We start from the raw sequence: 13,843 nt of genomic DNA, 5'->3' as shown, positions 1-13,843 counted from the left end.
TTTTTGATATTGTGGGGGGTTTTGTGTTGTTGTTTGCTTTGGGGTTTTTTGTTACAAGAAAATTGTTTGAGGTGATGCTAATATTTCACTGGATTCTTCCTCTGAGTTACCTCCACTCTTCCTACTCCGCCTCACAGCCCAAAGAACTGTACAGTTTCAGAGAAATTACAGTACTGTACTTTGAATATTCTCGTCTTTCAGCTGATATTACAAGGAAACTGTAAGAGGTGATGCCAATATTTCACTGGATTCCTACTCTGGATCACCCTTCCTCTTCCTGCTTACAGCCCACTGAACTGCCCACAGAAAATTCTACATAGAGAGATAGACAGATGCTGTATTTATCCTGCCACATAATGAAGAGTTATTGTACACTTTTACAGAGAGAACAATAGGAATGATTTCCTGAAGTGTTCTTCATGGCTGAAAGTTTGAATCAGTTAGAGGGAGGAGCTGTGCTTCTTTACAAGGGCGGAATGGAATCAGAATCAGAATACTTTATTAATCCCTGGGGGAAATTATTTTTTGTTACAGTGCTCCATTTTAAACCAACATTAAGACAAGACAGACAATACACTAACTAAGAATAGTACAATATATACATATATATACATACATACTTCACTCATAAATAAATAGTTGGAAAAGAAACATGTGTAGTTGTAGCAGCAAACAGTGTGTTAAGTGGATGCGTTGTACAGGGAGATGGCCACAGGCAGGAATGATTTCCTGTGTCGTTCAGTGGTGCTTTTCGGTAATCTCAGTCTCTCACTGAACGTGCTCCTGTGACTGACCAGCATGTCATGGAGTGGGTGGGAGGTGTTATCCAACATAGTCTTTATCTTGGACAGCATCCGCCTCTCCGACACCACCTTGAGGGTGTCCAGCTCCATCCCCACAACATTGCTGGCCTTACGGATTAGTTTATTAAGTCTGTTGGCATCTGCGACCCTCAGCCTGCTCCCCCAGCATGCAACAGCATAGAGGACCGCACTGGCCACAACAGACTCATAGAAAATCCTCAGCATTTTCTGGCAGATGTTGAAGGACCTCAGTCGCCTCAAAAGATAGAGACGACTCTGGCCCTTCCTGTAAAGTGCTGTGGTGTTTTTAGCCCAGTCCAGTTTATTGTCAATGTGTACTCCAAGGTATTTATAGTGGTCCACGATGTCAACACTGACCCCCTGGATTGAAACAGGGGTCAAGTGTTTCCTGGTCTTCCTGAAGTCCACGATCAGTTCCTTGGTCTTTGCCACGTTGAGCTGCAGATGATTCTGCTCACACCACGTGACAAAGGAGTCGACCACAGCCCGGTACTCTGTCTCATCATCCCTGCTGATGCATCCAACCACCGCAGAGTCCTCAGAAAACTTCTGAAGATGGCAGGTCTCTGTGCAGTGGCTGAAGTCTGTGGTGTAGAGGGTGAAGAGGAAGGGGGAGAGGACAGTCCCCTGTGGTGCCCCTGTGTTGCTGATCACCTTGGTGTGATGGGGTTGTCCATAATCTTAGTGACCTCTGACCCTTGCTGACTCAAACTCCTCCAAATCCTCACCATTGCTGCTTCTAACCTTGCAGAATAATTTGTTCTTCCATTTGAGATTTCACTCACTTTATCAGTTGAAATTACAAGTTACAGCGCGCTGGGCATCAAATCACGTCCGTCAGCAGTTTGAATATTGTGAAAAAAGAATAGCATATATGTACATTATGGAGTGCACAGTGTTGAAGTTCCGGTAGGTGAGAGCGAGGTGTCTATGAAGTGTCACTGTTCAGCAGTCCGATGACCTGATGGAAGAAGCTGTCCTTTAGTCTGCTGGTTCGGGACCGGATACTGCAGTACCTCCTGCCTGATGGAAGTAGTTTGAACAGTGTGTGACTGGGGTGACAGGAGTGATTGATCCTCCCTGCTTTCCTCTGACAACGCCTCTTGTACAGTCGTGGCCAAAAGTTTTGAGAATGACACAAATATTAGTTTTCACAAAGTTTGCTGCTAAACTGCTTTTAGATCTTTGTCTCAGTCGTTTCTGTGATGTACTGAAATATAATTACAAGCACTTCATACGTTTCAAAGGCTTTTATCGATAATTACATGACATTTATGCAAAGAGTCAGTATTTGCAGTGTTGGCCCTTCTTTTTCAGGACCTCTGCAATTCGACTGGGCATGCTCTCAATCAACTTCTGGGCCAAATCCTGACTGATAGCAACCGATTCTGTTATAATCACTTCTTGGAGTTTGTCAGAATTAGTGGGTTTTTGTTTGTTCACCCGCCTCTTGAACAAGTTCTCAATGGGATCAAGATCTGGGGAGTTTCCAGGCCATGGACCCAAAATTTCAACTTTTTGTTCCCCGAGCCATTTAGTTATCACTTTTGCCTTATGGCACGGTGCTGCATCGTGCTGGAAAATGGATTGTTCTTCACCAAACTGTTGTTGGATTGTTGGAAAAAGTTGCTGTTGGAGGGTGTTTTGGTACCATTCTTTATTCATGGCTGTGTTTTTGGGCAAAATTGTGAGTGAGCCCACTCCCTTGGATGAGAAGCAACCCCACACATGAAAGGTCTCAGGATGCTGTTGGCATGACACAGGACTGATGGTAGCGCTCACCTTTTCTTCTCCGGACAAGCCTTTTTTCAGATGCCCCAAACAATCGGAAAGAAGCTTCATTGGAGAATATGACTTTGCCCCAGTCCTCAGCAGTCCATTCACCATACTTTCTACAGAAGATCAATCTGTCACCGTCAACAGCAGTGCCGTTGACGGTGATGGGGGTATGTGCTTCTCTACACATCTGGAAGTCTACTATCTAGCACACCTGGATGTGAACCAGCGGTCTGCTTCACAAAAAGGATGCCCCTCTTAGCAGCCAAAACAGTTTTATACCACAACAAAAACAAGTATTAGTATGACTATCTTCTGGATAGTGATGCGGCGGTCCTGCCATTTCCCCCTGTGGATCTTCTCCTCCACTCCGTCCACGTCTCAGCTCGTTTGCATCTGCTACTTTCCTGGAAAAAAGAAAGAGAAACACCTCCCTAGCCAAACCTGGATTATTAATATTATCTAGCAATTCTTAGCCTGTTATTTTGTACCTATAATGAACAAAAATATAAACGCAACACTTTTGCTCCCATTTTTCATGAGCTGAACTCAAAGACCTGAAACATTTTTTACACACACAAAGGACCCATAACTATCAAATATTGTTCACAAATCTGTTTAAATCTGTGTTAGTGAGCACTTCTCCTTTGCCGAGATTATCCATCCCTGCCCACAGGTGCGGCATGTCAAGGTGCTGATTAGACAGCATGAATATTGCACAGGTTTCCCTTAGACTGCCCACAATAAAAGGCCAATGTGGGAACTGGGTTGACGACTGGGCCGCACAATCTTCATATCTGGGCCTCATCTAGTGTCCAGAAATCCAGCTGTTACACACACATCTCAGGTTTTTACTTCTCTGGAGGAAACGCACCACCTGCCTCTCTTGAACAGCTGTCTCAACAAGATCACACACCTCCCATCAGTTTTAACTGGTTACAAATTCACTTATTCTGCAAGGAAAAAAGCGAGGAACAAAGAGAGCAGGAGGGAACCTAAGTTGAAACTGTGCACAGACGACTTTAAGATTTGTACATAAAGGCAATCTAACATTTGATCGCGTGATCAGTGACAAATTAATAAGTATGTAAACTGCCACTATGTTTACATGCTCCGCTTAACGTGGAAATGCGCGTGGTCGGTGCGCTCTGGTAGTTCATCACATAGCACCACATCTCTGGTCCCAACATGTGTGTTGTGTACTAAGTGTTTTTCATTAAAATGATTTTTCCCCCGTCACACTGTTTCCTGTTGTAACTTAAAAAGACGACTAAGAAATGATTTGAATCAGTTTTATTGAAAACATCACTGTAGAGCCATCTGCCACAGTCAGCTAAGTCCCATTCCCCGTTGTTGGAAAGGCTGCAATGTCAGCACAAGGTCAAACACATCATTGCTACATAATGTCACTGCCAGTGAAGATTTACTGTGCAGACCTTCAGAGAATCTGTTACAGGGTTATCTGTGCCAGCTATACTGCCTAAAACAACTTACGCAGAGTTCTTGAACATTCAATCATCAGTTTGTAGTATTTCTTCAATGCAATAGGATTAGTCCTTTTTAATTTTTTGTATCAGCATGGCTTTCCGCACCTTATTACTGACAACAGTATTTCAGGATGAAAGCATGGACACAGGATGGTATGAACTTTAACTGTTAGCTGGATTGTTTAATCAGTCTTTAAACCAGGCACTGGCTACAAGATGGGAAATTCTTGCACGTGTGAGACTAATTACATTCATGCCAAATCTCTTCAAAAAGCTCCCAGTAAATAAAAACAGTTGAAACACAAACGTTGACAAAAAGAGTCAAATGAAGCAAAAAGGAGCGGTCACACAAATGCTTAAAATTTACTAATCAAGGCTGATAAGTTGTCATTCACTACAATGTTTCTGCTAAACATGTAGAGCATTCCCATTTGTTACACTTCATCAAGGAGAAGTTACATATTGCACAAACATGGAACTAAATTCAAGGAATTTTCAGCAACGTTAGATGAAAGCTTGTGAGAAACAGAGAGCAAGGTCCTTTTGGTGTTACAGTATGCATTGTTAAGTTATCAATCTGTGAGTAACATATCCTGCTGAGTAGATATTTACTAGAATACATCATGTCCACAGTCACTCAGGGCAAACAGCTGATTTCTCCCAAGTTTAAAGAATCTCCATCTGTGGATCGGTCAGAGCGGAGATGTTCCCTTTCAGTGTATTTACGAACACTTTAGTGCAGTCGGTCAAATGCCCCAAATGCTGTAACGCTTTTGTTATGTGAGAAATGGAAAACTGACGCCCAGTTTGAATGGGTTTCACTGGATGAAATAATGACGTTTGCATTTAGTGGAAACTGAGGTAGATTGAATTAGGACACAAATTATTACAACGAGGTGACACACAGGTGACTTTGCAGAATACAGAGGAATAATTGAGTTTCTGCTACTTGATTATCCAAGTAACTGATAAGTAGCTGGAGAGCTTTGGATATCACTAGCCTCTTTCAAAATATTAATGCCCCTATTCTCTCTTATTAAAATTAAGAGTTTTAGTGGATATTAATAACATTAAAAACTCCCATTCCCACCGTCTATGATACCAACCACAGTAGATGAACCACAAATGAAGGTAAATGAGTGCTAACAAAACAAGGACATACATGTTCAGGCTTGCAGATAAATTCTGGTTTCAAGTGATGTACATATTAACCTGATATGTAGTTTTTAGGGCATTGCAATGCTTTTACATTAAACCACCCTTTTGATGATAATACACAGGCATGTACAGCCAGTTCAGAGCAGTGCATCAGTTTATAAGCTACAGGCAGCACAGCGATTCTAGCACATTTTGAGCTTTCGAGTAGTTTGTTTTTGCAAAGTCGTCGTGGACAGTGAAGTGAAGCGGTGACGGCATTGAAATGTTCTGGTATTTAAAAAAAAAAAACTGAAAGGTTTTACTATGCAATCAGTAGATATCATGACAGACGTGTATTAAATGAAAGCTAAAATCGAAATGAAATGTAAAACAGAAAAAACAAACACATTTCCTCTACATAATTTAAAATCAAATCAGAGGTTAAAAGTCGTTTGGACCCAGTCATGTCTTCTCTGTACCATTTAGGTGCAGTGTTACAAGGAATTTCCCTCTAGGCTGATTAGAATGACAATGGCTTGTGCTTCAAAGATTGCTGCAGATATTTGTGTGTGTGTGTGTGTGTGTGTGTGTGTGTGTGTGTGTGTGTGTATATATATATACACACATATATATATATAGTGTGCAGGTATGCAAGATAAGGCAACCGTTGAACGATTTAAAAATCAGAGCTCTGGGAGGAGGCGAGAGCGTTTCCCTGCATGCAGTGTTGTCGGGCCAGGAGGGACCAATCCCTTTTCAGTGGGCTTTGCCATTGCCATTCATGTGGCTGATGTTTGACTTGGTCACCTCAGTGCTGTAGAGACAGTCCAAGAAACCTCGGGAGATCTCCGTGACCAGGGATCTATCTGGGATGGCCTGGGCCATGCCGTAGATCGCTCCCTGCAAGAGCAGGAACATAAGTGAGCTTACAAACATCCAGACACATCATCCGTCTCCTAAAACAGGTTTTCTCTTAGCTATATAGTTTCAGACGCAGAAGGCAGCTGCATTAATAAAAAAATTCCAGTTAAATGGCAGCACAGATGTTACTGTTTTTGTTGCATTTGGATTCATATAACCTCTTGTACCTCTCCAATGTGATGAGTGAACTGACTGAAGAACAAATGAAACTTGAGAAACTAACTTCTAGTTATATGGAATTCACCTTAATCTGCAGCGAGATCTGTTCTCAGTGTTAACTACGCTGCTGACAAACCTGTCGGGCACAGTGCTGCTTGTCCCACGTGAGTGGAGTTTAAAAGCTGGCACACAAAATAGCTGCTTGTGTCGACTCAAATCGAAGGTTTTATACAGCAACAATGCAAAATGCCACTTCCCTTCCCAAAATACCCACAGAATGTTAAACAGAAAAGAAAGCTAAATACACTGCACTCAGCATGATTCCTCTCCAGTGGCTACACTAGCGAGCACTACAAAGGTGAAGTCAGCTTGATTTGAATGATAAAGGTATAGTTTGGATCTACAGTAATATGTAATCTCCCTTGGTTTCCTCCTACAGTCCAAAGTCAGGTGAAGTAGCTGAATAAGGTATGAATTTATCTATATGCAGTAGGCTCAGACTGTGACCCTGTCATTACAATAGGATTACAACATCCTGTCATGGATCATCAAAGCAAAACTGTGATGTAATGATAAAGAAAGATTGGTGTCTTTGTGTTATTTAAACTTCTTAAAAAACCCACATGTTAATGATGACTATGTAGATAAGTAAACCAAACTCACCATTCCTGTAGTTTTCTCTTTGGGGTTCTTCATGATGATGGCGACCTGCTCTTTGACATCACGAATAAAGTGATCAGCGACCCCTGGCTGAGTGTGCAAAACTGTGCAGCAAATGTGGATGCTGTGAAAGCAACGATTGTGAGGTGTAAATATTTATCATGCCATCACATTTACTGAGACGTTATCGTTTGTTTTACATCTACCTGGACGGGTACTGCAATGTGTTCAGATTCCAGCCCTTTGACGTCAGTGCGTTAGACAGACGGAAAATATCAAAATCATCCGAGCCGATGGCCACCACCGACACCTCCGGATCCCCAAACACAAACACCCCTTTAATCTTGCGGATTCTGACAAACAGAGAAGAAGACAGAAGAATTGTACAGAAGATAATAAATTACAGACTATGTAATTTATTATGTTCAGTGTAACAAGTCTGTGTCTTACTCTGTTTTGATCTTGTGAGCTGTGCTGACGATCTTCTTGGTGGCGTCTACGTAGCCGTTCTCTCCCATATACATCATGGTCGCCCAGCAGGCGGCGATGATTCCTCCTGGCCTGGAGCCCGCTATAGAGGGTGAGGCATAGATCCCCCCTTGCCAGTCAGCAGCTACAAAGTATTGGTACTGACGGTACTTTTTATCGCTGTAGAGGATCACTGAGGAACCTTTGGGGGCGTAGCCATACTGGAGAGAAACGTAACACATGCACACAAGGTGCAGAATTAAAACAAGCATATCCCTGTACATGCCACACATAGAACAATCTATGTGCGGTATGTATATATACACACACACACACATGTATATTGTTCTAGAAAGATTTGATCTGAAGGCTGTTCAGCCACTGCTTACCTTGTGTGTGTCTGCAGAGATGCTGGTAACACCTTTTACCCTGAAGTCAAATGGGGCGAGTGGGTAACCAGCCTTGGCCATGAACACAATAAGAAAACCACCCAGACAGGCATCCACATGCATCGGGATGTTGTAGCGTACAGCCAGCTGCAACACATCGAGGGAAAGTGTGAGGGATTTGACTTCCCAGTTTTTGTCAACAGTACATAAAAAAAAATAGTGCACTTCTAACCTTGGCTACTTCCTCAATGGGATCTATGATTCCATGAGGAAACTGGGGAGCTGAGCAGACAAGCATGGCTGTGTTCTTGCTGATGGCTCTCCTCATGGCCTCGAAAGAGAACAAACAACACTGGAATAAATAATGCCTGGAAACAGAAGTCAGCACATGCTGTCTACACGTGTTCTCTCTCACCTTCACATCCACTTTCATAGTTTTCTTGTCGAGAGGAATGTGAACCAGCTTCATCCCAAAATAATGTGCCGCTTTGTCAAAAGCTGCGTGGACGCTCACAGGTGCAAGGCTGCGGAAACGAAAGCAGGACACGAAAATGATTTCATGACTTTCTCTGGCAGGAACAAGCCTTGACACGGACCCTGTGTCCTGTAAAGCTCGGCTTACATTTCAGGGTGTTTGACGCCTCGCTCGTATGCGATGTCTCTGTATGCTTTGCAGGCCATCAGTATGCTCTCGGTTCCTCCTGAAGTGACCTGCACAAAGGAGCGGTAAGGATAAGACAAATTCAGTCCACCTTTTCTAAATGTAGGGATAAAGGTTTGTGCATCGGTCTGATAACAGAGTTGCAAAAAAGAAATCTTTGGGATCACCAGAATTTCTTCACTGATCATAAAAGTGGTCAGATATTCAGCAAAGTCTCATTATAACTTTTCATGACTTTGAGTTACAACACAAACTGCAATTTTATTTCTTTGTATTTCTATTAAGGAGACTAGACTAGAAGTGGGTTTTAAATTGTCCCTGTCTATTATTATTATTGTATAACTGTGACGGAAATCCTGCCGATAAAGAAAATCCTTTTCTTGCAAGTGTCTACTGTATGGTGACTTACTGTGCCACAGGAGTTAGGCCCACCATGGAAGAGTGTGCAAGCCATTCTGACAACCTCTGCTTCCATCTTCCGTACGCCAGGAAAAATGTCTGGGTGGAGTGGATTGCTCCATGCAAAATCCCCATATACCTAAAAATAACCCCAAACAAACAAACAAATGAATGACAAAAGTAGTCAAGTGTTGCATAAACTGCAAACCTCAAACCAGGGTGAAACCAATGTCATCGAAAGGACCGACCAGGAAATGAAATCAAAAAACAACTTTGTTACTGTAAAAACTCCAAAATGTATTCAAGCTTGACCCTGGCCATTAATGCTTGGAATGCCAAAATCTGCAAATGTATACAGAGATGCATACCTTCACTAGGAGGTTGGTCAGTGACTCATCGCCCCAGTACACTGCCCCAGAAACCAATCCCTTATCCCACTTCACCTCATCTGCAACAAAAGATTGAGTCTTGAGAAACCACTGGCTTTCTCAAAGATATTATCCTTTTGAAAGATAAGTAGACAAGTTTTCTTATCAGCAATGAAGATTAGAAATACTGATAAAGAAGCAGGAATCTCAGGGCTGAATGAGGACTTACTCAGGGTGTCGTACTCCTTGATTTTCTCCATTACTTTGGCCTGAGAGAGACCTTTGGAGGGAAGCTCTGTGGTGTAGCTCATCCCCTCCTTGAGGGTAAATAGACTAGCAGACATGTCATCCAAAGCCTTGTTCAGCTGGCTCTGGATCTGATACAAAGAGAGGACAGAGTTACTTTACAGGCACAAACAGCAGTAGAGTAACGTAACCCATAACCTAAAATGGATATAGGAGAAGTAACAGTATTGCTGACTGAACAGAAGTAACCACATGTTATCACCAGAGCATCATCTTAATCGTGCCAAAGGTCTGTCATTCCCACCCATCCCCCTCCATGACTTTGATATGCAGTCATCCAAGAATGACTCATAATAACCCCAGACACTCGTCAGCACACACCAGAAGGGGGGAAAATAAAAAAGGGAAGAGATTTACCACTGATACTTACTGCCCCGCCAACGAAGGGTATTTTTCTGATGAGTCTAAAGCACTGCTTCTTGATTCGTGATGTCAGACCTATTAACCAGAAAACACAAGGCAGCAGCTGTGGTGAAATGTTAGCATGCATGCATCCACAAATATTAAGCAGCTGACTGTGATCCATAATCACACGTTAAGGGAAGGCGTAGTCACGAGCCCCTTTCACTCTGCTCACAAACACACTAAAGAGCTAGATTTTTACCAAGAAGCCACACTCTGACCTTTCCCTCTCAGAGAGCTACAGATGGCTGGCTCTGACCTACTCGCTGAGGAATTTAAGCACCGATTCATTGGAAGATCTAGAAAGTCGAGACAAATGATGGCTTTGCTCGGTTGTGCCGCAATTCCAGATAGTGTGCACTACATTAGCAGATGGTTAGCTGATTACATGCGTTATCTCAAGTCTCAAAGACTCTAGCAGGCCTACTTTGGACCCATTCTTATTGTGTGAAAGATTACTTTCTTGCTGGAAGAGGAAGCCTTTGACCCATAGTGCTCCCACTGTGGTGATCACTGTCACTCCGATGATCTGCCACGGCTCCAGATGGGCGCAGCGCGAGTTCACCTGCTGCCGGCCCTCCTCCAAATACAGCAGCATCATCTCCTTATACACCTCCAAGGCACTCTGGACATAGAGACACACAATATGCATTACAAGAGAAGTGCAGAGCAACCATCAGCTTTTCTCTAACAACAATCTGGATTTACAGAAGGCTCAAACTATTCAGTCAACAGCACTCATGTTTCCTGTGATACAGATCTCTTACACGACTATGGTGATATGGGGAAGCTACCACTGAGTGCCATGTATTGAGAAAGTTAGTCACTGTTTGACAGCATAATGACTGCTTTCCTGCAAAATGAGATAACAGTTAAATTTCATCTCACTTAATCTGAATTTTATTTTATTTTTTTTAAACAAGACACATGACTTGTGACTGTGCAATAGGAGCAGATGTACAGGCGTCCAGTAAAACACTGCAGGTCAGGCCATAAACCATCAAAGACAGTGACTGACAACACATCCAATTACTTTAAGGGAAAGTAACTAATCTTTCAAGTGCGAGTACTTACTTTTGAAGACATTGCCAGACCTACAGATCCCACCCCCACACACTTTAAACGCACTCGGCACTTTTCCTGACTGTCAGGTGAAGAGACAGCCAGCACTCGGTACACCAGGTGAAAGTGAGAGAACACGTTCAGCGAACTGTAGATCTACAAGCAGACTCCTCCCACTAGTCACATAACACATCCAGCCCATTAAGGTAATCAGTCAGGATTAGACGAGACGGGAAAGACTGAGCTACAAATTTACGACGAGGTATAATTTACGTCTCTTTCAAAGCACGATCACAGGTGAATACTTTCCTGTCAGTTCAAATGCGCATGTAATGATTTAGCCCGAGGAGATCTAAGAGAGCCTTAATCACAGTGAAATGCCCGTCAATGGGATTGCATAAGCGCAGCAAATTTGTCTTTGCATTATCTGCCTCACAAAGTCTTTTTACAACATAACAGCAGGCAGTTTGATCGTGAGGACTTGCCACCTCAGCTGCAATAAGAAAGCTTAAGGTTCAACAGCAGTATCTTAACTAATCACAATCTGTTCTGCCACAGCAAAAATAACACAATGAGGCGAGTCCTCTTAGTGCGACGGAAAGGCCGTTGACTGTGTGAAAGAACAACCTAAGATGTTGCCCCCCCCCCCATTAAATCCTAGGTAAAGGGTTGTTAGTGAGCCATGGGAGTCCTACCCCCTGACCAGACAGCAGCTGCCATACCTGCCCGTTTTGGACAGCCTGTTCTCATACAGGTTTAGCAAGATCAGCTGCAAAGAGCTGACTGAAGCAACAGAAAATAAGCAACTAACATATGTTGAATGGGAAGCTTGACTTGAGTCATGACAGGCATGTAATTTAGCACACCGCCCACATTTGATTGCTGTCACACATCTGTCAACTAAACAAATAAATAAATACATGAATAAATAAATAAAGATTAGATCACTCCCTTTTTTGACTCTACTTCAGCCTCAGATCCCACACACACAGCTTCCCCTCAGGAAAACCTACACCAGGTTCACACAAAGCCTCTTGTACCAGTTTTGTGCTACTCCTTGTTGAACAGTGGACACCCATTCTTTTGCTCAAACCCACCCTATACAACATTTAACTATTCTTCTAATGAGACCTTTTGTTGTTTCAAATGGGAGGTCATGTTCTCGTGGAAATATACTGGGCGTGAGGTGGTTGCTCCTGGATACATGAAGGAAAAAACAGTCAGCTTGCTAAAACATCACCAAAGCTCAGAGAGATGAGGAGATCACTGAGGGGGGAGAATAATTACAGATGTGGTGTCTGGAAATTTTTTATTTAAACCTCTACAAAGCCTCCAGATTGCCACAGTATCAAACGTTATTTACGTCAACATCAAAAGTATGTTTTTTGTTTAGTTTTTTCCCCCCTTGAGATAATTCTTCTCTCTCCTGTGATGACCTGAAGGAGCTCAAGAGTGATTTCTGCCCGGACAGCAGATCTGTTTCAGACCAGCTGCCATCTCCTGCCATGTCTTTTGTCTGCCTCTGATTACTTCAATTAGAAAGAAAGAAGAAAAAAAAAGCACTGCTTGCACAACCTTAAACAACTCTCCCGTGGGACTACTAAGAGTAGTGCTTTGTTTAAACTTCCTGCAGGTTTATGTTGAACAGGATTTCTACTTTTAGACAGAGGCAGCCACAATAAACAATAGTGAATGAGCCGCAAAACACGCACACAAAGAGGAAGGATCTTATTTTTATTAGACTTTAAACCAATAAAAGTGCACCATGAACCTGTAGTTACATCTTGTATACCATCTTTTTATACCAGGGTCAAAAAGTATCGATGAAGATTAAATGTTTCCTGAAAAACAACCATATGTCTGTAACACGAAGCTCTCATAACAAGAGTGCCTGCCAGTGTCTGTGGACTCGGAGCATCCCTCGCAGGAAAACAACTCGGGCCATTAGCTCACTTCAGTACTGATAAACAAGTCTGCTTCTTCGGGCGTCCTGAAGCCGCACTGTCATTGTCCCGTCTGCTACACTGCCTGTAACGTGAGACGGAGAGAAAGTACAGAGACACCTACCCAGTAGTCCATGTTCTCGAGGCAAACTGTCACCGAAAGTTCCCTTTATTTAGCCTGCTTCTCGGGGAAGTCACCTCCAGCAGCCTTTGCTATGAGTCCTCCGCTCTCATCTACATGCTACTACCAAACACAGCAGCAAGCTAACCCTGATTGAGGAAGTCACAAATACACTCGCGTATAACTGCACGCGGTCTGCGCATGTGTAGATCTGATGACGCTGTGCCGCTGTGAAATCTACCAATCTACCAGGCACCGCGTGCTTTGTAGATCTTCTCTCCGAGTCGCAGGAACGTCGCACGTTTTCACACCCACAACTGGATGTGAAATGCTGCGTTCAGAGACGCCACGTAAAAGACAATTTGCCGTCATGTGAGTCCAGTAATGTCATGGAAACCATCGTATTTATTGAAATATTTACGCCTCGAGTCAGTGACCTTTACCCCAGAAATGTTTGACAAGCAGACAACAAAGTACCTTTTCGTAATAAATCTTAATTTATCCACATTTATTCAGATGTATGACTGTGCATTGCTCAGATCATTTCGGCATTTCAGTTTTGTTCAGCGGAGAACAATCAATTTTTTGGCAACCTAAAAAAAGGTATCTAAAAACATATATTACTAAGGGTCACATTCTCTGATTCTCAGATAATTATAAAGACAGATAATGGCTCTCATTCCTTGATAGACACGTTCTTGTTTACAACTGGATCATAATCGTTTACTTTTATTCTACTTAAAGTATACATATTTTAACA

The 13,843-nt window shown here is 42.7% G+C and overlaps 1 protein-coding gene across 2 annotated transcripts; it reads right to left on the bottom strand.

The window, feature by feature from the left end:
- Positions 1-3,878: 3,878 nt before the first annotated feature.
- Positions 3,879-13,300, bottom strand: sgpl1 (sphingosine-1-phosphate lyase 1). Of its 2 annotated transcripts, none has more exons than XM_042222830.1 (14): positions 11,032-13,300; positions 10,417-10,582; positions 9,926-9,993; positions 9,479-9,626; positions 9,250-9,329; positions 8,892-9,020; positions 8,444-8,532; positions 8,237-8,345; positions 8,054-8,152; positions 7,822-7,968; positions 7,415-7,653; positions 7,171-7,317; positions 6,968-7,088; positions 3,879-6,124 (listed from the first exon to the last, which is right to left on the bottom strand). In XM_042222830.1, exons 1-14 carry the CDS (start codon positions 11,041-11,043, stop codon positions 5,981-5,983), a joined length of 1,698 nt encoding a protein of 565 aa, XP_042078764.1. In that variant the 5' UTR covers positions 11,044-13,300; the 3' UTR covers positions 3,879-5,980. The 2 variants fall into 2 exon arrangements, with proteins under 2 accessions (XP_042078764.1, XP_005927122.1); XM_005927060.3 differs by having other exon boundaries at positions 13,087-13,295.
- Positions 13,301-13,843: the final 543 nt, after the last annotated feature.

The sequence above is a fragment of the Haplochromis burtoni genome, unplaced genomic scaffold (assembly GCF_018398535.1).
Source record: "Haplochromis burtoni strain Fernald_Lab_line unplaced genomic scaffold, NCSU_Asbu1 Contig_96, whole genome shotgun sequence".
Taxonomy (NCBI): Eukaryota; Metazoa; Chordata; class Actinopteri; order Cichliformes; family Cichlidae; genus Haplochromis; species Haplochromis burtoni.
Note: the sequence above shows the minus strand (reverse complement) of the source record. Positions and strands in the feature narration are given on the sequence as shown.

Coding starts and splice junctions, on each gene's coding strand:
- sgpl1 (XM_042222830.1), bottom strand. Junction 8,533..8,891: donor GGCCTAACTCCTGTGGCACA/GTAAGTCACCAT, acceptor TCCTTTGTGCAG/GTCACTTCAGGAGGAACCGA. Junction 8,346..8,443: donor GGCGTCAAACACCCTGAAAT/GTAAGCCGAGCT, acceptor TCGTTTCCGCAG/CCTTGCACCTGTGAGCGTCC.